Genomic DNA, 26336 nt, shown 5'->3' on the forward strand with positions numbered 1-26336 from the left:
TGTTATAAATTTAAGTTTTTGTGTATCTCTGCTGATAGTTCTGTGGTAGAAATTAGGGCAAGCATACACTCTTACCACAGAGGCAGAGAAACCTTCTTCCACACTGTTCATTACTTAAATGGAATTTAAAAAGCCACCAAAGAAGGGGTTTGAAAGAACAAATTCTAATGATAGACTGTGCCTCTTTAGAGTGCTCCAGTACTCTAAATAATCAAAGTGAAGAAGACCTCAGGCAGAGCTCTTCATAGCCACAGTACTCTAATTTCCTGGAAGCTTTCTCATTAGACTTATAAAAGGCAGATCCTCTAAGCTGACATAGCAAAGCACCTAGTTCTGGGGGCTTAAATAATAGATGCTTATTGTTGTACAGTTCTCGAGGCTGCCAATCTCAAGTCAAGGGTGGCAATGGTAGAGCTTATTTCTGGAAGGTGCAAGAATAAATCTGTTCATGCCTCTCCCCAGCCTCTGCCCCTTTGCTATAAGCTTTCACTTTTCTTAGCCTGTAGAACCATCATTCTGAACTCCACCTTCATCTTAATATGCTGTTCTCCATGTGTCCATGTCCTTTATTTTCCTATTTTTTTCCAAAGCTGAAGACCAAACTCAGGGCCTTGTACTTGCCAGACAAGTGCTTTTTCCACTGAGCCAGATTCCCAACTCCAACTTTCCTTTTCTTATAAAGAGTCTAGTTATATTGGATCAGGGCCTAACCTCATTCCATTTTGACCTCATCATTATTTGTTATATCTGCAGTGACTTTTCAAATAAGTTTATCCCCCAATGTACAAAGGGTGAAGGCTTCAACACATACACTTTGAAAGAACAGAATTCAACTCACAGGACTTAGTGTGTTCTGAGGAAAGTAGTAGGGATGACAAAACGCTTCTTTAATAATCACGAGTTGCGCTGGGTATTTTTGGCTCATGCCTATAATTCTAGGTACTCGAGAGACTAGCTTCTCAGTTTGAAAAGCCAACCCAGGTTAAAAAAAGTCTGTGAGATTCTTATTTCCAAAAAAAAACACTGAAAAGCCAAAAGTGGAAGTGTGGCTCAAGTGGTAGAGTATCAGCTTTGAATGAAAAAAAACCTGACCAAGAGTTTGAGACTCTGAGTTCAAGTCCAAGTATAAAATAAACAACAACAAAGACGAAAACAAGAAAAATAATAAAATCAAGAAAGAAACAGAAAGAAGAAAGAAGAAAGAAAGGAAGGAAAAGAAAATGAAAAATGTCACAGGCTATTATTTATACATGTGGTTTAAAATAAGCATACTATAGAAATAATAATAGTCTGCACAGAATATAGATTACAGAGGTTTATTTTTTCTGGAAGCCATTTTAAAGCTTTGCATTTTTGTTTTTGTTCTTAAACTTCATACCAGTTTCTCATGCTTTATTCATACATCTAAATTTTATGAAACTAGAAGATTTATTAATAAAAAATAATAGTCAAGTCTCTTTTAATTGGAAGCCGTCATCTAGATATTTTGAGAAATTAAAGAATGAGTATTGATTCAACAAATATGTTGAATATTTCTAGCCTCTAAGCATTTAACAGTACATGAAAGGAAGCCTCTGTTTTCCAGGAATTAATATAACTTAAAACCTAACCACATAAGCTAATGAACTTTTGAGTAAGAATTACCAAGTGCTTGTAAATTGGTCATTTGTTCAAACTATTGTCTAAATGTACAGTTGTTTGTTCTGGTCTCTGATGATCTAGGAAGATTTTTACTTTATTTTTATGGTGCTAGGGCTCAAACTCATTCATGACCTGAATGTGATTCACAGTGCCAGCCATCTGCCCAGGGTAGAGACTTGTGAGCTCCCTTCTTCTTCTCAGGCATCATCCATATCTGCCAGTCACCAAGTCCTGTTTATTCTGCCTTTCGAATATATTTCAAATTCAACTTCTCATCTTTCTACTCCGTAGGCACTTGCAGTTTCTTAGTTTAATTACCATAAATGCCTTCTATCTTATCTACCCAGTCTTACTAATGAGATAATCATGCTATTATTCGACAAAACTGATTTTCAATGACTTTTTGTCATCTTCAGGATAAATTTTAATTCCTTTTTTGCAAGATATACATACCCTTCCAGATTGAAGCTAGCTCTATTCCTCTAGTGAATCTTTTCTACATTCTAGAAGGATCTTGTTGGTGATCCATAGACCTAAGTCATTTTCCTTCTTTACATCCATATTCTTTCCATTTCTGAAAGAAAATTCCTGTTCCCTTTCCTTACTCAGTCTTCTCCAATCCATTGTAAGAATGAAAAAGAAATTCTCAGTATTTTTTTTTAAATTGAAACTACAGCACAAATTTGTAACAACTTTATACAGTGGTATCCAGATATGTTATCCAGAAGAAATTACCATCCACGTGATTACTTTTGTTTGTATTTACAATTATACATACACTTATATTCTTTTGCATAAACATAACAAAAGGCTATATATCTTTTACTCCATTCCAAGACCTCCAGAGGCTGAGTGAAAGCACAGATAGTACCAAAGCCTGTGCATACCATGTTCTTTCCTTGTTAAGCTAAGAATACCCACATTTCCATTTAAAGGAAATACTTTACAGCTTCTCTCTGGCATATCTAAATTGCCAGATTCACTACTCTTTGCTTTGGAAGGATTGTGAAGTAAATCCGTGTTGCCTAAATATACTATTCTGATACAAAAACAGTCAATCTGATCATTAAAGCAGCTACTAAAGGAACATAGCAGGCTGGTGTGTCTCATACTAGTTTGTAATTCCAGCTACAATGGAGCAAAAATAGGAAATGTGTGATCCTGGACTGGCCTTTGGCAAAAGTGAGACTCTATCTGGAAAATAACTCAAACAAAACTGAGCTGGGAGTGTGATTCAAGTGGTAGCACACCAATCTAGCAAACACAAGGCCCTGAAATAACTAATAACATAAATAAAAAACATAACATAACATAAATAAAATAATAACATAAATAAAAAAGGACATTTGAAAAATGTGGTATATAGGGACAAAACCCTCCTTATATTTATCACAAAAGAGTAGTAAAAAAGGGAATTTAACACATCCCAAAACTTTCTTGACTTGTGTGATTTTTCACACTTGAGCCTTTTACAATTTGCATACATTCTGAGTGGTTATTGTAATATAATAAATAGGGATTACCATATACTTGCAGATATTGTTTTATTGACACATCAACTTTTATTTGTAACTCTTCCATTGACTTTAATTATTAGCACAGTGTGCAACATTTATTAATCAGCAGAGCCTTTTTAAGTTAAAATAGTAAATTAGTAACCCCATTAACACCGAATACTCCAGACAGGCAGTAATAGGAGCAGTAGTTACTGCACAAATCGTATTATCCATGCGCGTGCTCCAGGGCAGTTAAGTGTGATTACCCTCCTTTGATCCCGTATGCCACCGCCTCTCCCAGCTCATTTCCAGTGAAAATTTACAAAGTGCTTCTTTCTTTTTCCATCTTAATATTTCTAATGAAGTTCTGGTACTTCATAACACTGGGGAGATAGATAACAAGGCTGTATATAATTAATGAACTCCAAAATTTGTCCATTTTTTAAAGCCCTTTATTACTTTGGTTACACAGTAAGAACTCTGCTCTCTTTCTCACTACTGTTTCTTTCGAGGAAAAAATAATCTTTTACACAAAAGACCACTGAGTACTGAGATTTAGAAGAAATCTAAATCTTAATAAGTTTAAGATTTGAACTGTCTTTGTAATTTGATCATGTGAAGTATGTTTAGTGTTATACCTGAGCGTATTGCATATATAGTTTTAGTCTTTTTTCTTACATTTTGTCTTATGCTAAGTACTCTTCCTAATACAATGCTTAATGTATACCAAGGAAGTAAATCAACTGATGTTTAGTTGGTTTATGAAGTATATGAAATTACTTTTGTAACAAACATTCAGTACATCATACTCATACACATCCTTATATGAGTATGGCATTTTACATTCCAGATTTTGTTATTTCATAGCCTGTGTGTGTGTCTGTGTGTGTGTGTGTATACTTAATATGTTTCTACTTAGCATTCAAAGGTATGTAGAAGATCAGAAGAGACTTGTGAAGGACGAATAAAAGTTTACCAGGCAAAGCAAGGACAGAGGCAGAGAGAAGGTGGCAGGGACAGAGCATCCTTGAGCTGAATGTGCCCAGCCTAAGAGAGCTTCGGTTTGTTCATAGGTGTCTTGTAGGGTGTAGGTCATGGCTATGATACCTCATGCATGTGAATTTATTACAGTTAAGACAGGCTCCTTAGTTATTGCTATCACCAAGTTTTGAGGTGAGAATCACTGGGAACAGAGACTTACAGGACTGTTGCCATATAGTTCAGGTGTAAACAGAACGAACAAGTAGAATGGGACATTGGTAATGGAAGGAAGAGATAGGTTGGCAGACTACTTCGTGGTTAGAATCGATTAAACTCTGTACCAATCAGGATTTCATTTTTGTTACAAATACCTGAGAGGAACAGCTTAGGAGAAGGGAAGAAAGTTCATACTTTCAAAGGCCTTGACCTATGCTTTGCTGGCTCCTTTGTCTCTGAGCTACAGTAAGATAGATAATCATAGAGAACAGCTATGGTAGAGTAAAGATGTTCATCTCATAGAGGACAAGAAACAGAGAAAGAAGGCTGGGAGTGTGGGGTGTAGCACCAAAGACACATCTCTAGTAACATACTTCTCCAACAACTCTTGAAATAGTGCCTTCAGCTGGCACTGAAGCCTTCAACACATGAGTCCAGGGGAAAGACATATCATATCCCATTCACACACAATTTTAAGCAGCACTGAGGGAAAACCCTAAATTGGTGTGGATTAGGTGATCGGGTATACAAATGCATTTAGAATCATTCAGAACTTTTTTAGTTACAGAAAACAGTGATCCACTCAGAACACACCAAGGACTATTACAGAGATTAAAAAAAAAAACACTGAAGAAAAACTGAAGTAACAATTGTTTTCTTTTCTATAAATCTTTGTTTTGCACTTACTACCTAAGGCCTGGTACAACTTAATCTTTTACTCTAGAACCTCCAGCTAATAATGCTCTTTTTTTCAATTAACATTTTGAAAAAGGATCTATTTTGGTCATATTATCAAACTGGAGTTTGTCAACACACTTTTTCTATGTAAAAGTAGGGCTGGGAACAAGGATTTCCTGGTTGAGGAGAGCTAAGGCAGGAGGGTTCTAGAAGGTCTTGACTTGACTTGACTAGGTGATTGGCTAGATTGCCATGTTTCTACCAGACTTAAAAAAAAATACAAGAAGGATTGCAGGTTTCCTAAGAGAAGTTTTGGCTATAACTTTGATTTGAGAGCAGGTCTTTTTTGAGGTTTCTATTTTGTATCTAGATACATATTCCCAGTGATAATTTGAAAACACTGCTCTTGGGTGAGAGGTTTTGTATATGAAGATAGAGATTTACAACCCATCACTATATAACCTTTGTGGAAGAAGGAGAAATTCGAGAGAGATTAAATGCAGGCTTTCAGGAATTGCTTTAATGTTTAGGGCAGTAGTTCTTAGTCAGGGTCACTTAACTATATCACCTTGAGGTTTGAAATTATATACATAAGAATTCCAGAATCTCAATCACAGATAGTATGGCTCAGTGGGCATATATTGTTGGAAAATTTGCCCAGGTGATTCTGATGCACAGTTCTGGTTAATTAAGCTATTGGCAGAAAATGATGAGTCACACAGAAACTACAAAAGCAAGAAGGAGAATCAGGAGGAACTGTGCATGTCAGAGGAGAGGGGAATCCACTGAGAGGAGGGGGCTGAAGTCCTATTGACAGAGACAGTGAGCCTCCTAGGGATGAGAGATGAATGAGAGTTGAGTAGGTTCTTGAGCCTTGACTCATATCCTGTTACCTATTAAAGTAAAAATAAAGTTCCTGATTGTCAACAATGGGTGGAATGTTCCCATCTTGATCCCGTACCCCTTTCCTACTACTCTTGTACTACCATACTCAGCTCTACCATGCAAAGTCTGTGGAAATGCTTTTCTGTCCCCACCCCCACCATAAGGAACAGAAGTCTTCCTTTGGGCATTGATGGCCTCTCCTGTGATATATATGTGTGTGTGTGTATGTGTGTGTGTGTGTATGTCATATATCCATATTCATATATGGATATATATGGATATATGTATCTATGACATACACAAACACACACACACACACACACACACACACACACACACACACACACACACACACACACACACACACATATATATCCATCACAACAACTACCACATTGTACTTGTGTGTAGTGTTCATCCTCATCCTGTGTTTCTAACGTGGTGAATTCCTTCTACCATGCATCTTCCATCATGATAGCTCTGCCTTTCAAAGTGCTTAATTCTTAATTCATAAAGGCAGTTCACTAGGTGTCTCATGAATAAATAAAAATTTAGACAACAGAAACACCAGTGTTGGCAGGAGTGGGTAGACTGGTCAGCCTAGAAGAGCTAGCTGTTGAGCTGGTTTAGGAAGCTGAGCCTAGCTTGAATCAGCATATCAGGATGAAATGCCTACACCCACACAAAGTGGTAGGATGGGCAGAAAAAGCCAAAAGAAGAATGGCATTGTGACTTAGGCAGTAGAGAGTGTAGAAGACTGAACAGATGAAGTGACTTCTGAGAAGGACGACAGGAGGTTGAAGAATTTAGGTTTGAATCAATAGGTTGCCAGCTAGAGCTTCATGACTTGAAAATGTGAATTATCTGTCAGTAAAATAAATGGGCTGACGGAAAACCTAGAATTATAAATGACAGTAGGAGAACTGTATGAAAAAGAGGAAATGAAAGAGAATCATGGGAGAAACAAAGGTATATGATTTATTTGGAAACATTTTGTTGTATGTAAATATTCAGTGTCCATAATATGATTCTGTGTGTTCTGTAGCTAATTGGTTATTTTTAAGTTTTGTTTCCTGGGACTGCTACCAAGTCTCTTGTCACTGCACAGATTTGTTTGTGTATACCACTATATTTTCACATTGTTTTTAGGAAATTTTGCTATATCTTTGGAAAGAGTATAAAAATAATTAACCAATCTATATTTTTCTTTAACCAATCTATATTTTTCTTTAACCAATCTATATTTTTCTTTAACATGTTAATTTTAAAGTGTTCTCATATATATTCATTATATTATTATATTATTTTATAATATATAATCTTATAAAAGATGTTATTTTAAAATTAATTGATAATTCTCCAGAATTTTGATTATAAGCTAAAGTAATTTGTAGTTTTTACAGTTTTCTTAACTATACTTTATTGATCAAATTCTACTTAAGGACTAAATTTTCATTTTTGCAAGTGAATGTTATTAAAGATTATTTAGAAGATATGTAAATGTTTTAGCATATCATATATCTAATCATGTTTATGCATACTTGAAACTGCTTCATGATACTTTCATGAAAAATTACGTCTAAATGAAAGTAGGATTAATTCATAGACTTAATACTTAGAATTACTACCTAGTCTTTCACCCTTCTCATCAGTAGTCTCTTGAGAAAGGAAATTTTGTGTAGACACACAAAAACCATACTCTCAAAAATTATTTAGAAGTGATTAAAAAATAAAAACTGTAAATGCTGAAGCTAATACACCTCTTTTGTATTTTCTGGACAATGGGCCACAGAAATTCCTTCAATGCCCAGTGTCTGTCCATGTGCAGATTAGCATGGAGAGACAATAAGCCTGTCTTATTGTCTATCTTCTAAGAAAAATTCTTGCCTGAGAGCAGAAGTAACAGAAGCTCCTATGGCTTTGTAACTTCAAAGCTGTATGTTCTGCTTTATTTGAAGTACTTTTAGAAAGTATTTACTAATAATATTGAGTTTATTAATAAAGGCTAAAAGTAAATTGCAGTGGTATATAAATTGATTAAACAGAGCTATTTTTCCTATTTATTGTTTTTAAGCAAATATATGTAATGCAAAACAAATTTGGATTCTAAAATATTTCCTTATCTTAATGGAATGAGATGTGGAAAATTTAGGCATATGATAATGGTGATGGTTACATAGGTATTTGTTGTACTTCAAGTATACTTTTTCAAAGTCTGAATTTCAAAATATATAGTTTTCTGCTGTGTGCCAGTACTGGAGTTTGAACCCAGGACCTTATGCTCTTGCTTAGCATTTTTGCTCAAGTCTGGTACTCTACCACTTGAACCACACCTCTTACTTCCAACTTTTTGCTGGTTAATTGGATATAAGAATTTCTTGGATTAGTCTTCCTGAAATGGTTTTGAACCATGATCTTCAGGTCTCAGCTTCCTGAGTAGCTAGAATTTCAACTGAGAGCTACTACCACAATACCGGTGCCTGAATGGGTTTTCTTTTATGTTTACATTTGTAACTTTCTTTCATGTTGTTTTTCACTGAGTAATGTGGTTTCTTTGTTTTTTTTTTTTGTTGTTGTTGTTGATTGTTTTTGTGTCAGTCGTGGGGCCTGAAATCTAGGCCTGGGCGCTGTCCCTCAGCTCTTCAGCTCAAGGCTAGCGCTCTATCACTTGAGCTGCAGCACCACTTCTGGCTTTTGTCTGCTTATGTGGTGCTAAAGAATTGAACCCAGGGCCTCATGCATGCAAGTCAAGCACTCTACCACTGAGCCACCTTCCCAGCCCCAGCAATAAGCTTTTTTAAGTGCATATCATACAAGATCAATTTAAATCTTTATACTTTCAAACATGATGTGATTGTGGCTCTTTTGAATGATAGATTTCACTGTGCTATGAAAAAAACCTTTTAATAAAAATATCCCTGAGGGCTGGGAAGGTGGCTCAGTGGTAGAGCGCTTGCTTTGCATGCCTGAGGCTCTGGGTTCGATTCCTCAGCACCACATAAGCAAAAAGAAAAAAATAAGCTGGAAGTGGCGCCATGGCTCAAGTGGTAGAGCGCTAGCCTTAAGTTGAAGAGCTGAGGGACAGCGCCCAGGCCAGAGTTCAGGCCCCATGAACAGACCAAAAAAAAAAAAAATCCCTAAATGTTGAGCCTTGGGCTTATTTCCCTGCTAGTTCACTCAGTGGTACCAAGAAATAAAATTATATACTTATGTAATTACTCCATGTGGTCCTTACCTTGGCTTCACCAAGGCTCTGTTTGACCGCGTGGATGGGGATGGAGACCTGAGCGGTTACCCCTTAACTAGACTTCTAATCAGTGTTCAGTTGTATTCCTCACTCTCACCCTGTACGGTAACAGTAGCTTATATCACTAGCTTTTCCAGGGGTCTACAGAACAAATTGCCTTATTTCTCTTGGGCATCAGCCACCTCTGGACTTAACCCCCTTCTACCTGATATAAATCTTCTTCCCACATGATAAGAATGTGTTGCTAATTTCACCTGGTTTTTGTCATCTTCTGTCCTCTTTTTCTTGTGGTTTCTAACATTTTAATGCTTTTGTTCTTATTCCAGTGTGTCCTAGCGAGGGACTTCAACAAATTGCGGGGTTACTATAAAGCCTATCACAATGATATGTGTTTTGTTGGAAGTTGTTATGGATTTTGAGAATTGGCCTTTTGTGTTACTTTAAAAAATACCTCAAATTAAGCATCATCATGATGGTGATGACTGATGCAACAAAAATAACTTCTCTTTTTGTTTCTACTTCTAACACCATTCATTATTTATTGTCCCTTGTTCTTTTTAGGGCCCATGTTAAATGCTTTGTATATACTACAATTTGCATTCCCATTAATAACTCTGCTTAGAAGCAAAGATTCATAGAAGTCATGGGAAAGGGCTAAAAAGATCATGCTAAGATGTAAAAGCAGATCATATTGACCCAAAAATTCTATGATTTATGAACTCTACCCAAAATGCCTCCATTTACGGACAATTTAAGATTTGAATCAAAATGATTTCGATGAGAACTTTTTGTCGTGACCATTTTTTCAAGAGTAGGAGGCATATGCCATTCTAAAATTAGGAATGTTTTTACTTGCATGATGAATTTTGAATAATCTGGCCAGTTTAATTCATAGATTCAGCATTTGCATTGTCTGTACTTATAAAAATTCCATTAGGAAAAGCTTAGTAGTACCACATTTGCTTGGGGTTTTTTTAACTGTATTTTTTTTGTCTTTTCTTTTTTGGTACTGGGGATCGAACCCAGGACGTTGCGCTTGCTAGGCAAGCGCTTTGCCACTGAGCTACATCCCAGCCCAGTAGTACCACATTTGAAGACATGAAATGAAGATTTACAGAAACCAGTGAAACCAATAGTGGCAGGGGTTAAAATAGAATCTAGCTATTCTGATTCCAGACCATGTGTTCTTTTTTCTATAGTATTCTCCCTGTTGTAATCTTATTTAGTACATGAAATGTTTTTACAAAGAATATAAGAATATAATGTCAATCTTCTTTCAGGTTTTTGCCATTTTCCTGCTACCATAAAAAAGAAAAATATATACCATTAATACATTCATCAAGCAAGTATCATCCTGATTCTCCAGATGAACATCAGTTTCGAAGTGAGAACCCTAAGAAATGGATATCTGATAAGGTAAGTGGACAAAACATTAAGAAAAATAGTGTTCCTTTTCAAGGGCTAAAAAATGTACTTTGACTAGAAAATGTATATAAATATTCTTGTGGTAATTAAGACTCTTGTGGTTCCAAGATATTTATAGCTGATGTATTTAAATTGGTACAACTGATTTATATCAATAAATCAGTAAATTAGTAATTGATCGCTTGTTTCCCATTTATGTGTATGCATCTAGATGGGGGTGGGGGGGGGGAGACAGCTGCCATCTCTCAATATGTTCCCATGACCTGTTCTTTGAAGGAAAGGAGGGAGGAAGGGACATGATCATATGCTTCTCCTTATAAAAGCACTAATCTCATCAGATCAAGACCCTACCTTTATAATCTATTTCTCCCTTAATCATTACTTTTATACACCTTATCTTCCTTGAAGTCACCTTGGAGACACAATTCAGTCTATAACATTACATTTCTGGACCACAAAACTTATATCTTGTATATAAAGCACATTCTTTCCATCACAACAGTTCTAAGAGGATCATTGTAACATTCACTGTAAAGTCTAAAGTCGCAATTAAATATCATCTAAATCATAGGGCTATGCCAAGGATGCCCATTCTGAAATTACTATTTAATATAGCATTTTGGGTAAAAGCAAGGAGATGAAAGAAAAAGAGAAAGAGATAGAGAAGGCAGGAAGGAAGGAAGGGAGGGAAAGAAAGGAAGGTAAGAAGGGAGAGAGAGACAAAGCAATATCCAAATTGGAAAAGAACAAATAAAATTGTCTGCAGATGGTATGATCTAAGTATAAAAGTCCTAAAAACTCCATTGCACATTGTTAGAAATAATAAACATGTATAGTAAAATTGTGGATGTAAAACTTATGTAGAACTATTAGTAGCAGTTCTATTCACAATAAAGTTTACAAAAGAAACTCATACAGTTTCCAGTTTATAGTAACATTAAAAATAAAACTTTATTAAATTTAATTGAGATGAAATAGCTATAACTGAAAACTTTAAATATTTATGAAAGTAACTGGATAAAATATACTAAAAGATATCCTATACCCATGGACTATAAAAATTAATATATCCTCACTACTAAAAGCAATCTGCAAATTCAATATAATCCCTATCAAAATTCCCATGTTATTTTTGCCACAGAACCAACTCTAACATTCTTAGGAAACCACGAAAGACTATGAATAGCAAAATGATATTGAACACTAAATATGAGAAGTATCTCATTACCTGGTTTCAAAATAGAGTGCAAAGTCATAGTAATCAAAATTATGTGAGGCTGTCATAAAAACAGACATAATTACCAGTAGAACAGAGTGGAGACTTCAGAAATAAACCCACCTATTTGTTCTCGTTTGACCTTTAACAATGATGGATGTACACACAACGGGATATGACATATGACAGTCTCTTGAATGAAAACTGCTGGGATTAATTGGACATCTGCATGCAGAAAAGTAAAGTAGAAGCCTTATCTTTTATCATATACAATAATCACCTAAATAAAAAGATAAAAGACTTAAACATTAGCCCTACAATGCTAAAACTACTAGAAGAAAACATGGAAAAAAGTTCTTGATATTGGCCTGGGCAATAAGATACATATTGGGGGTTGGGAAGGTGGCTCAGTGGTAGAGTGTTTGCCTTGCATGACCGAGGCCCTGGGTTCCATTCCTCAGCACCACATAAGCAAAAAGAAAAAAGCCAGAAGTGGTGCTGTGGCTCAAGTGGTAGAGCGCTAGCCTTGAGCTGAAGAGCTGAGGGACAGTGCCCAGGCCCCAGAGTTCAGGCCCCACGACCGGAACCCCCCCCCCCACCAAAAAAAGATATATATATATATTGGCTATGACCAAAAACAAATTTGGAAGGAATCCAAAATTACACAATTAAGATTTCATCAAACAAATGCTTCTATACAATACAGGAAACAGTCAATAGAGTTGATACATCAAATGGAATTGAAGAATATAGTTTAAAACTATTGTACTTCTTAATTAGGGTGAATGTTGAAATACATAGGGAATTCATCCAATTCCATAGCAAGTTCAGAAAAAAAAATCTTCCCTTCTCTTACTATCTCTTCTCCCCTTCCCCACTCCTGCTTATTTATTTTTGAAACATGGTCTTCTCTACTTTTATAAAACTTTGCTTTTTGATCTTGGAAATCAGTGGCCACATCTTATTCATTATTAGTAGATTAAAGGCCATCTTCAGAACAGAGTTGTTAGGTTGAAAGTACTGAAAGCAGAAAAGATTGACAAGAGAAAAGGCAGAAATGTCATGCTGTTTCTATGGGAAGATGGAGTGTACATGTGTACTATACATTTAGTTGAAAAGAGTACCTTAATTCAGACAAGAAACATCCTTAAGTGCATTTGGCTCCTGTTCTTCAAACTTTCTGTCATGATTTTGTTTTGTTTTGTTTTGTTTTGCGGCAAGGTCTCACAGATCAGACTGGGCTAGAATTCACTGTGTATCCAAGACTGACCTAGAACTTGCTATGACTCAGGCTTCCAAGTGCTGGTACTATAAGAGTAAACTACCTTTCCCAGTTTTAAGATTATCCACAAGTGGAAAATTGCTGTCTCCTTTAATCATTTTTAAATGTAGATGTTATTGAAACATTTATTAAAGTTTTGTTAAAGGATATCAGTAGCTGGGCACCAGTGGCTCGTGGCTACAATCATAGATACTCAGGAGGCTGAGATCTGAGGATCACAATTTGAAGCCAGCCTGGGCAGGAAAATCCCTGTGAGACTCTTAGCTCCAGTTAACCACTCAAAAACCAGAAGTGGTGCTTTGGCTCAAGTAGTAGAGCATTAGCCTTGAGCCCAAAGAGGCTCAGAGACAGCACTTCAAGCCTCACAACTGACAGAAAAACAAGTTTATCAGTGGACAGAAACTCAAATACTAAATATTCTTTCTCTAATCACATTTAAATAAATTAATACATGAAATATTATTTAATTTTATTTATATTTAATGTTACTGATTTGAAGGCCCCAGGGCAAGTAGTCAGAGTCAGAAAATATAAATAGTACTATGTGCTTTTGAAAGATTGAAATCAAGAATGAAAATTTGTATTTATATCATATTTCTTTAAAAATAAAAACAAAATGATACAGATATAATATAAATCACCCTCAATTCTTTGATGTGCTTATAAACTACCCCAAATTAAATGTTAGGTTCCCACTCTGTATTGTAAATGACCAGACTTTTAAATTGAGATAAATCATTTGCATTTCTAAATTCTTTTCTTTTTAAATTTTTCTTGTTTTGTTTAACTAGTTGTACAAAGGAGTTTCCATTTAACAAAGTAGTTTCGGGATGCAATATATCTTGATCAATGTCACCCCTTTCAATATTCTCAAGTACTCAAAGTAGATGGGAAATTAAATATGGGATCTTCTGATCAGAGAGTATCTGCTCAGTCTGTTTGGGTAGTTTTTAAAAAGTTGGACAATAAAAAATTAATAAAACATAAATAAACACATCCTTTTGGTTATGACAACATTCACATATGTGCATATGAACTGAATCAGAAATGATAGTCTTCAGCCTTTACCTGAATGAGAGTGAGTTTCTATATGCATTTTAGACAGCTGATTTTAATGGAACCATTCCATGGTTTTCCTTGTTTGCAAATCCAGGAAGAGATGATGTTAATGGTTCATATTGATATATCCTTTCTTCCTCTGTCCCTGTTATGGGTGAATTATAACAGTAGTGCAGTCCTTGTCTGTTATTTTCACATGTATTTTGGTCCTAAACAGGATCTTATAAGCTCCAAAGCATAAAAAATATTCAACACTCCAAAGAATTAATTTAGAGAACCTAAGCATATTGCACAGAACATAAAGTTGACCTTTACTGTCTACGGCATTTGGAATGGAGTGGGACGTGGAACACATCCTAGATTTAATGTGGCACATCGCCTTCTGCAGAAACTTGGGTGGGACTGTGCCTGCTTGCCCAATGCACCCGTGATTGAATCTGCTGTCACCAGCATCCTGATAATAATGAACACTCGGCTTAACGACCGTGATTATGATTACCATAATTGACGTGCTAAGGCGGTGTGTGTGGATCATTACAGCTGCGCTGTACAGCAGACACACACGCCTGGGTTGTGGATAATTTTACTTTTATGCAATTGATTGGGATAAAATATGCCTTTCTATTTAAACAGGCCGGCTTCATATAATTTTAAGAATCCTTGAGTTCATGTTGATTGATGATTATGCACTTGCTGAAAAACAGTCCCTTGTAGTTGTTTACTTTGTGTTGTTTCGTTTCATTAGTAAGCGTAAACAATTAAACAATTAGGTGTAATTGAGGGAAAATATTTTGTTTATGAGAATGGCCTTAAATAATCAAATATCCAGTTTAGTGCTTTCTCTCTCTCTTCTCTCCTTTCTCCTCTTTTACTACTGTCTCCATATTTCATTCCTTCCTTCCCCTCCTCTCTTCCCCTCTGGATAATTCACAGACTAAAATTCTTCGGTTTATTCCCCTAATTATACATTAGTCTTCCTACTTCCAGTAAGCTTTGGCAAAAGTATAAATTTATGTAAATTTTAAATTACAAAACTAGAAGTACATTTGTAAGTGTACATATTATAGATATACATTTATTTAGTTAAGAAAACTGAGCAAAGACAAATATTGCACTATATTTATTCTTAAAATGATAATTAATCTATGATAGTTGAAATGTGTAAGGGAAAGATGTATACATTTATGATTATCTTTGCTTTATAATCAGTTTTATTTCAGATCACTTTTTGTTTTGTAATTTCCAGTGACAGAGATTCTGATTTGTGAATAAAAGTAATATGGGTAATGGGAAGTCCCAGATTTTCCAAAGACTATATCTGACCATGTTAATGTATGATCATTAACCTAAGGTTTTAATTTGCATTTGACTTTAAAAGTATTTCATTTGAATAAAGAACAAATGGAAATGTAATGGAACAAATTTTTATAAAGAAGCAGAGTAAGCCATTAAAACACTTTATATTTGTAATTGCAATAAAGTCTAAAATTAGGAAATCTTCCTTCAGATTATTAATGACAATAACAGCTCTAAAGAGACTATGCTGAACATTCCCTTCTGAGATCTCTAAAATTTACATTACCCCAGGTACCTTGCTTGTCCTAGCTACACAGCTGTGTGCTGTGTTGGAGGACAGAGCTTTGTTTGGCACCGAGACATTTTATAGTTTGCCTATAAAATTTTTCGTCTGAGTTTTTTTTTAAGTCCAATGTGATTCATGAACTTTATGCAAAGTTCTCCTGAAAGGTTTTAAGACTAAAAATCCTCAACTTGTGCCAATCTTCTCCACAGTATTGCTCATCCTGAATAAGGAGAGTTAAATTCATAACCTGAGAAAGATCCTGGTCTATGTCATGTCTGCCCTTCCATGTAACAAAATGCTTAACTTCAATATTTTTAAAGTTGAAAAGCTTACTGTGTTGTTGCTAGACTAACAACAGAATTTCAGCCTTCATCTCTATCGCTCTCTTCCTGCAGAATGAGATCATTGCTTTGTTTCCGTGACATCACAATCTAGATTTGACTTGGTAAAAGAGTAGATTTCCCAGTTTTACAGGGCCCCATGGGACCATAAATGTAACTGGAAAACAGACTTGTTGCTGACTTTGGTCCTAAGAAGGACCGTGGAAGAATCTTCACCACAAGAGTTATTAGCATGATCATTCTGGCTGTGTCTGGACGTTTGTCCTGGGGAAGTCGAGGGGACATTTGTCTGTACCTCTAGGTAGGCCCAGAAGTGGCACTGTGGGGTCCCTGTCACTGAGATGTGCATTTTCACACATAAAACTTTGCATAAATGACTTCTTGAAGGAGAATTTTCTGAGTCAGAAAGTGTGAGGGGTAGTTTGTATCAGTTTAATTAGGTTATGGTGCCATTATTAACTAGATATTAATCTAAGTGGTGGTGAAAAATGTTTTGTGGATCTGGTTTACATCTACAATCTTTAATCTTTAAGATTCCCTTTAATGGGCCTTATCAAATCAGTTAAAAACTGCAAGAGTTTTTTAGAGAAGAAATTCTGCCTTTAAGCTACAACAGCAACTCCTGCCTATGTTTTTAAAGCCTGTAAGTCTGCCCTACAGATTTTAAACCTGTCGATTTCCAGAAATGCATTTAACCTATTCTTTAAAAATTATTTTTAGTTGAAAATGCTAAAAACAGAGGGCTTACGTTTACATAAGTCAGGCAGAGAGTACCTTTCCTTTTGGACAATGTCACCCCTTTGGTTCTCCCAGTTTTCCCCTCCAATCCCACCCACAATTTTTTTTTGTCAGTCATGGTGCCTGAACTCTGGGCCTGGGCACTGTCCCTGAGCTCTTCAGCTCAAGGCTAGCACTCTACCACTTGAGCCACAGTGCCACTTCTGACTTTTTCTGTTTATGTGGGTGCTGGGGAACCGAACCCGGGACCTCATATATGCAAGGCAAGCACTCTACCATTGAGCCAACTTCACAGCTCCCCACCCACAAATTGTATGGTTCATTTTCAACATAGGGTCCAGTGAGTACCATTAATGCATTTGTTTATACTTTGTCCCTCCATTCCTCTGCCTCCCTTTAAAATCCCAAAGACATATAAACAAGACAGAAAAGAAAACAAAAACAGAAACAAAAACAAAAAAGAGAAAAATCTCTTATATCATTACTTGAAATTATCTATCTTTATTTTTAAACTCCTTTGTGTGATTTTGTGTGTCTCAAGACGATTATGTCACTTGAGGAGAGCCGCTGATGTGTGGGTAAATTTGGATTTAGGCAACTTCCATTTTCTTCTGGCCAACTAAGTGCAATTGTCTTCATTTAATAAATACATATTAAGTACCTCTTAAGGGTCAGGAACTAGGCTAGACATCAAGGATATAATCTTGATTTTTGACCCCTTTGAGCTAATAGTCTGTAAGGAATAAGAGAAATTAATTGCTGCTCTACATGCTCCAAAGGTAAAGGTCATGTATCTGTAAGATCATGTTTGTGTGAGGAATCTGAAGGAACTGTATGAGGAAATGATACTTATGAGGAATTATAAAGAAATGGGTATCAAATTCTTAGCTACCAAATTCTTGGTGTTTGTGTGTGTGTACGTGCACGTGCACATGTGGTGTGTATGTTTGTGTGTGTTTGGCGGGTGGATAGGAGAGATAGAACGCCTCTTTGGACGGAAAAATTGACATGTGCTTGAAACACCATGATTGCAGAGGACATGAACTTTCAGTTCTCAAGGACCATGAGTTTTTTCTGTTTTGGGAAAATAAAAGAGGCCATTAATGCTGACATTGAAAGTCTGACAGCAAATATATTGGCTAACAAGGCTGGAGGTTAGGCTAGCAATAGAATATATAGGTAAACTCTAGGCCATATTCAAATTTTTGGTCTTCATTCTAGCAGACTAAAAATTCTCTAAGCTTCTGGGCACTGGTGGCTTACACCTGTAGTCCTACTACTTGGGAGGCTGAGATCTGAGGATCTTAGTTCAGAGCTAACCCAGGTAGAAGGGTCTGTGAGACTTAACAATAATAAAGCGAATGTGGAGAGGTGCCTCAAGTTGATAGACCTCTCTACCCTTGAGCTAAAAAGCTTAGGGATAGCACCCCGACCCTGAGTTCAAGTACTAAACCCAGCATACACACAAATTCTAAGCAAAGCTCAAAAATACAAGATTTATGTTTTTATAAGAGAAGGAGAGTACAATATGGATGATTTTTAGAGAGGGAAAAACAGTTTGGAAGCAGTAGTCTAGATAAGGTTTAATGGTAATTAAGAATAGAAACACCTGCAATGTTTATGGATTGGAATGATACGATAAACTGGTTACTCCTAATTTTCTGTGGAGGGCACCTGGATTTAGAATGGTACTGTCATTGATACTGGTGCAAGAAAAAAAGGGTCAGAATTTGGGGACCACATAGAGGAGAAAAATTGAGTTCAATCTTGGTCTTGTTCAAGTTGGAAATGAGTTTGGCTCACCAAATTAGGCATGTCACCTGAATATGGAGGTGTGTTGCTTACAATTACAGTCTCGATGTACACTCTAAGTACTTCTTTAATTAAAAAAATATTGAAACTCTCAAAGTAGATAACGTGTCCTAAAGTGAGAATATAGAATAAGAAGAGAGAAGTTTTGAGGATTATCAATCCTGAACAGCCATCTGGAGCAAGGTGAGCACAGTGAAGGAGCAAGGTAAAATGTGTGGAAATTTGAGAAGAGGTGCTTACCAAAGAAGTCAAGGGCAGACAAGGCAGCACGAGGAAAGGTGTGATGAACCATGTCAAATGACGCCATGAAGTCCGAGATGAGTACTTAATAAGCTCCATAGACTTAGCAAAATGAAGGTCACTCATTACTTAGCAGGAGTTGATGGAATAACAAAATGGAGACTAGCCCATACTAGAATCAGATAAAGAGGGAGTGGAAAAAATTTCCAAGATATTGAATGCAGACAATCAGCTGAATAAGTTGGGCTGTGGATGGGAAAAGAGAGAGCCAAATCTGAAGGAAGATACATGGTAAAATATTTCCTCCCTTTTAAGATGGAAGGGGTTTGTCAGGAAAAAAGTTAGGCTATGCTGTGGACCTATTCTTTAACCAATTTCCTGTGAGTTTGTTGTAATCTTCTAAATTTCTCCTTCCATATTGTCACTGTTATATTCATATTGTAAATGTGTTCATATTTCGAAGTAAGGTTTCACCTACATGTGTATTTCCTTAGAAACAAGGTCCTAGAAAGGGGAAAAGAAGGTTGAAGCAGCGGCTCTCATCAAAGGCTGCCTCTGCCCTGTTGACCATGTGCTTCTGGTTGTCACAGCGCATTGAGGATGCTACAGCAATCTTGCGGGGAGGACCAGGCAGCTCCCCCCACGGTGGGGAATGACCTGCCTCAAATGTCAGTCTCGCCACTGTTGACAAGCCCTGAGCTAAAGACTACAACTCATTCATGATTGTTGTTCTATCTTTCCAAACATCTTAGTAATTTAAACATCAAAACTCATTTACATGCCCAGCAATTAGTCGTTCCATTACATTTTCACTCACACTGTAATATATATTACCTGTAATATTTACACACACGTGTGTATCTCTTCATGGGTCTAACCATGTATGTGTGATGATATGTACATATACATGTATGTATACCTATATCTGTGTATATATATAATACACTGTCGTAATCATTTCACTGCTTTTTTGTTCTTCATTTATTCTTTACTTTTCTTTTCTTTTTTCCAGGCTTGTACTCTGGGTCTGGGCACTGTCCCTCAGCTCTTCAGTGCCACTTCTGGCTTTTTCTGTTTATGTGGTGCTGAGGAATCGCACCCAGGGTCTCATGCATATGAGGCAAGCACTCTACCACTGAGCCACCTTCCCAGCCCTCCTCCATTTGTTCTTTTTTTGGGGGAGGGGTCCAGTCGTGGGGCCTGAACTCTGGGCCCGGGCACTGTCCCTCAGCTCTTCAGCTCAAGGCTAGCGCTCTACCACTTGAGCCACGGCACCACTTCTGGCTTTTTTTCTTTTTTGCTTATGTGGTGCTGAGGAATCGAACCCAGGGCCTCAGGCATGCAAGGCAAGCGGTCTACCACTGAGCCACCTTCCCAGCCCTCCATAGGTTTCTGTTAAGATGGAGTATTATTATTATTACATATTCTTTATTCCTGTCAGTCCTGGGGCTGGAACTCAGGGCTTTAAATGCTCACTCAGCTCTACCTCTTGAGCAACACTTCTGTCTCAAACACTATCCATTAGCTCCAGTTATATATGAATATTAGAAGTATTTCTAAAAATGACAGCAATTGTCCTTTATTAATACACATATATTTTCTATGCTGCATACATTTTAACATACAGTTTAAATATAAAATTTTAAATACATAAAACATACAACTTATATTACCTCTGGTTTTGCTTATTTTCTAAAGCAATGTTTTACTAGGCAATACTACCTTGTGATACTTCTGCCTTACTGTCCCCCACCCCTGATTCCAGAATTACAGGCATGTACTACCACATACATGAAAAGGTACAACTAAGACAGGTTTGGATTTATAGATAACATTTCTTATTTTGTATCTTCCGACCGACTTTATTTCAGAATATATAAAAGGGTCTCCTTGGGAATTAATCCTAGTAAATTCCCAAGGAGATACTTAATATTTTCTCCTTACCTCTTGTAAAAGGCCAAAAAGGCAAGTGGTCACAGGGACTTTCACAGCAGCAGACATGTGAAAGACTTCTCTTAGTTTCCATGAGCGGATCACGTCTGCCACAGCCCTGTGCCTGGATGCTCAAGAGCACTGGGCATGGGAGTTCTCTCCTGCGCATCTGCTCCGCTCATCTGTATCACAACTGGCTTTCTGCTTGGGAAAAAAATAAGTTCCACTGTAGAAATTATGATTCATTTACCTTAACTGAATGTTTTCCAAAAGCTGTTTAAATGCAATACATTTTTTTCTAAAGAACTTCAAGAACAGATTCCAGGCTGAAGCTAAGAATTGAGCAGTTTGTAAGTGGCATGTTGCGGATTCTGCTATCTCTGAATTAATTTACTAAGTTATTTTTAGGCAGCTACTCGGATGAAGCTATGTAAACCTGTTTACATGTTAAAAATTTAAATTTTAATAAACACAAATTACTAGATGACTAGAAAGTGATAACTTGATAGTCCCAGCAGCAATAGGCTTTCAGGATATTGATTAAATATTATGAAAACACACAAGTAGTCAAAATATTTCACACTGTCACTTGTAAGAATACAAATGATAACCTTACTTTCTTATTAAATCTACTCAAAGAGCTATTTGCAAAGGTTTAGCTCACCACAATTAGAATATTTAATAAAATCTAATTTTCCTCTTCTGTAATTCCTTAGTAGGAAAATGTGGTCCCTTGATGATGATCTAGGGCTTTGAAGAATAAATGGATTCTAAAGAGAGAATTAGATGGTACTTATTAGGCTGTCTAACTAGCAATGCATTATCATTTGTCTGTGGAATTGTGTCTTGCTTCCCCTACCTTATTCATTTAATCGTGCAACTAGCCTATAAGCAGCATTTAAGAAAAAGTGTTGCTTTGCTATTCATTCCATTATTTCCTTCTCTTATTCTTTAGATAGTTCACACTTAATGTGTCCAATAGAAAACCTGCTGCTGATAATAGGTCTGTTCTAAACTTCTTTCCCCCAGATAGTTGGTCAGTCCTTAAGCCGAATACTAGAAAGTAAAATTACCCTTAAGGAAGCCACTTCTACCCCAGGGTATGATTATTACTACCAAGTTTAACGAGTATATTAAATCAAACAAAAATGACATCCTAGTGTAAAAATACATTTTCTTATGATAAAGGAGATATGATTTTATGCATTTGTTTAAGGCTTTATTTAGGTTTTTTTTTCCAGTCATGGGTCTTGAACTCTGGGCCTGGGCACTGTCCCTGAGCTCATCAGCTCAAGGCTAGTACTATACCACTTGAGCCACAGCGCGACTTCTAGTTTTCTGAGTGGTTTATTGGAGATTAGAGTCTCATAGACTTTCTTGCCAGGGCTGGCTTTGAACTGTGATCCTCAGAGCTCAGCCTCCTGAGTAGCTAGGATTACAGCCATGAGCCACCAGCGCGTGGCTCCTTTTATTTACTTTGTTCTATAATCTGTCTGTGTATTTGAAAAAACCACATGATTTGCCATTAGAAAGCTAGAGACTTTTTAAAATACATTTTTATTGTAAAAATACCATACAGAGGGGTTACAGTTACACGAGCAAGGTAGTGAGTACATTTCCTATCAAGCATTGTTACCTCCTTCTTTGTTTTTTCCCTACTCTCCCTTCCCTCCCATCTCTACAACTACACTCTCCCTACTCCTGCCCCTAATTTATAAAGTTCATTTCTCAACATAGTGTCTTGTACATCTCATTGCTATAATGGGTCAGCCTGCATCCCTAGTTAAGCATTTTGTTTTTTCCTTTACCTCCCCAAGCTAGAGAAGTGTATATATAAGATACGGGGCACCAACATCAAATACAGTGAAAACAGGGGTTATACTGTGGGGAAAGACCAAAGAAACAAGCTGTCTTCTACCAGTAACCCTAGCTACTCACGAGACTGAGATCTGAGGATCATGGTTCAAAGCAAGCTAAGGCAGGAAAGTCCAAATAACCAGCAAAATACCAGAAGTGGAGCTGTAACTAAGTAGGTAGAGCACCAGCCTTGAGTGAAAAGGCCAAATAAGAGGCCCAGAATTCAAGCTCTAGAATCCTGAGAACTGATGCTAAAGAAAAAAAAAGCATGAACAAATAACAAACAAAAAAGAAGGGGGAGGAGGAGAGGAAGGGAGATTCTTTTGTGGTTCATCAACACACACCAACCTAAACCATACTTCAGAATGACATTTCTTAGATTAGTGAGCAATGATTAACATTGACCATATACTACTTCTGCAATTTTGTGTCATGACTGTACTACTTTCAGAAAATTCTTTCTTCTACTTGTCCATGTGTTCATTTGTACTGCTAACACTTATAAACCATTTAAGACTAACCTTTTCTTGAAAATAGAACTTTACAAAAGGAATAAACACTCTACCTGTTTGAATTTGAAGCTTTATTTGCTCATTTTTATGACTTTTGAAACTACATGTTGTTTTGATACTTGAACTCAGAAATCATTTTAGTGTTGATATTTTATATACATAAACAATATCCAAAGGATGGAAACAAATCTAATCTGCAAATACCAATATGTATTCTGGTTCTAATGACATAATTAAGGAAGTACCAAGTTCTACCTGTAAAATAAATAAGTTTTTGTGGTCATGGCAACTGTTTGCTAAAATTCATAATATAGTTTTTAAAAAATCTGAAAATTTACAAGAAAGATAAATGCTAGTTTAGGTTACATATATTAACAACTGAACTGTGTATAATATATATACTTTCCAATCTTAAAATATTACTGATACAGTTCCTCAGACTCTATCATCTCACTGCTAAAAATAGATGTTGACAATTTTTAAAAGATTCTACATTGATCAGATTGGGGAAAATTTTCAGGTATAAACTGTTTATTTGGTATCTTATGAGGAAAACCATTGCTGAATGTGCTTCTGCATTAATATCAAATTTTGACTTAGTGACATTAAAATAATCAATGGTACCTTTAAGGATGCACTTTGGAAGACATTCTAACATTAAAATAAAGTTCACTTTCAAGAAAGCTTATTTCTGCTATCAAGTAAAGTATTATCCCAAAGTAAAGTCCCTTATTCCAAACCCAAAGAAATGTTTCCTGTCTTGGGCTGGGAAGGTGGCTCAATGGTAGAGTGTTTGCCTTGCATGCATGAGGGCCTGGGTTCGATTCCTCAGCACCACATAAGGAGAAAAATCCTGAAGTGGCGCTGTGGCTCAAGTGGTGGAGCACTAGCCTTGAGCTGAAGAGCTAAGGGAAAGCGCTCAGGCCCAAAGTTCAGCCCCACAACCAACAAAAGCAAAAGCCAAAAAAAAATGTTTCCTGTCTTTCCAATGTTTATTTTATTTTTTTGGTACTCATTTTTATTTGTATTATCTATTTATATCTTGTAGGACATGGCAATGTGCTTGGCTTTGTGTTTTTAGTGCTATAGCAAAAACGTAATTATCTTCAAAGTACGTTAGTTGAAGGATGTCTGTGGTACACATTCAAAGTTTGAACTCGCTGGGCCTTTCCCACACAGCTGGGAACACACCCATATATCGGAAAGATTCCATGAGAAGTCACAGGAAATCCATCTGTCTCATATTGACATTTGCAAGCAAGTGATGCTCTGTCCCTGTGAGAATAGAGTTAGTAAGACTGATGTCAGCAAAACATCATTACTATGGTGGGCTCAAGACTTCCCACCTGTCCACCTTATAGACACCCCAGGTCCTATTGCTTATGTATAAGTCAAGACATCACCTTTCTTCATAGCTTTACTTTTCTTTGTGATAAATCTTTGGCCTGCTTTATTTCTCATGTCTATTTTGTATGGAAAGTTTGATTTAAGTATAAGGTGGCACTGTGGGATTCCATTTTAATTTAGGAGACTGCTGTTTTCTTCAGAAATAATGTCAAGGCATCAAGTTTATAAATCAGTACCATTTTGGACAATTTAACTTTTTAGGGAGTCACTTTGAAGCTAGGAAAGAGTGAAAATATACAAATGTACCCCAAATTTGCATAAGGCCCATTTTAATTTATTTGAAAATAATTTTCTTCACTGATCAAATAAAAAATCTTTTTAATATAGTTATGCATCTTAAGAGTTTACCTCAGAAAAATATGGAAATATTTTCACATTTTGTAAGTAAAGAAATGAAAGTGTGTAAAAACTGATTTCAAATACTGTTGTTGCTTTACTGAAAGGAAGCTGGGCACTGCTGGCTCACACCTGTAATCCTAGCTAGTAAAAAGACTGACATCTGAGCATCATGGTTCAAAGCCAGCCCAGGCAGGAAAGTCCGTGAGACTCCTAGCTCCAATTAACCACCAGAAAACTGGAAGTGGCTCTGTGGCTCAAGTGGTAGAGCACTTGCCTTGAGCCGAAGAGCTCAGGGACAGCGCCCCGGCCCAGAGTTCAACCCCATGACCGACAAAAAATAAATAAATAAAAATTAAAAAGTTAAAAAATTAAATTGAAAGGATCTGGACATTTGTGGCTCACTCCTGTAATCCTAGCTACTAGGAAAACTGAGCTCAGAAGATTGTGTTTGAAATTCAACTGTGAAGGAAAGTCCCTAATACTCTTATCTCTAATTAACCAGTAAAAAGCTAGAAGTAGAAGCATGGCTCAAGGGGTAGGGTGATAGCTTTGAATGAAAAGGCTAAAAGGATAGCACCCAAGCCCTAACTTCCATCTCCAGTACCAACACACATACACACACACACACACACACACACACACACAAGTTAAAATGTAGGGGGTAGTCTTTTAATAAAAATGTACTTATCTTGGATGAGAACTTGATTTTGGTTTTGTTTTGTTTGTGGTTAATAGCAGAAAAGTACTAAAATGAATTCACCTAGATATGGCTCAAAAGGAGTCCAGTAGCCTGCTCTATGAGAGAGCAGAAGCTGAATATAAATTAAGAGAGTTTTCTAAGAAACATTATTTGAGCTCATTACTTTTCATTTCTTTAGTCTTCATGGCATTGTGGTGATACGTGCTGGATTCTGCTTTGTTGAGGTGTCAGCTGAAGGTTACAAATCCATGAACCATTTGAGGGACACTGAAGCAGAAACTAACATCCAAAGGATGCTCAGAGATTTTCAAAACTATAGAAATCAGTAAATTGTCATTTTTCCACTTTAGCGTACTAAAGCAGCTCTGAATTAGGTAGTAGGAATAGGTATATAATTATCTTCCTCTGAGTTTATTTTCCAGAGTACAAGTTTGTTCCAAAGTATTCATGACTTTCCTGCTTTCTGTATATTTAACTGTACTTTATTGAATAATATGGAAAGTAAGTAACCCAATCCAATGAATGTCTGTATTTTGGGGGATGTGATACTCTCTAAATTGCTGGGCCTAAACATTTTATCTTCCTGACTTAGCCTTCTAAGTGCTAGAATTACAGGTATGTACCATGACATCTAAATTCCTTCTGTTTCTTTGAATATGGCTTTCCATTTCTCTCAATTTTCAAACTTCCCCTTATTACAAGACTTTTCATATTCTTCTCTTATTTGCTCCCAACAATCCCTGGAAAAGA

At 36.5% G+C, this 26336-nt stretch overlaps 1 protein-coding gene across 1 annotated transcript in view; it reads left to right on the plus strand.

Annotated features, from left to right (window-relative positions):
• The window catches only part of Spata17 (spermatogenesis associated 17), a 146197-nt gene that overhangs the window by 92232 nt on the left and 27629 nt on the right, over window positions 1–26336 (plus strand). The window contains exon 9 of the mRNA XM_013015163.1: window positions 10425–10560. Within this exon, the coding sequence (XP_012870617.1) occupies window positions 10425–10560 (136 nt within the window). The remainder of the gene's footprint in view (window positions 1–10424; window positions 10561–26336) is intronic.

This window comes from Dipodomys ordii, unplaced genomic scaffold, assembly GCF_000151885.1.
Source record: "Dipodomys ordii isolate 6190 unplaced genomic scaffold, Dord_2.0 Scaffold26, whole genome shotgun sequence".
Taxonomy (NCBI): Eukaryota; Metazoa; Chordata; class Mammalia; order Rodentia; family Heteromyidae; genus Dipodomys; species Dipodomys ordii.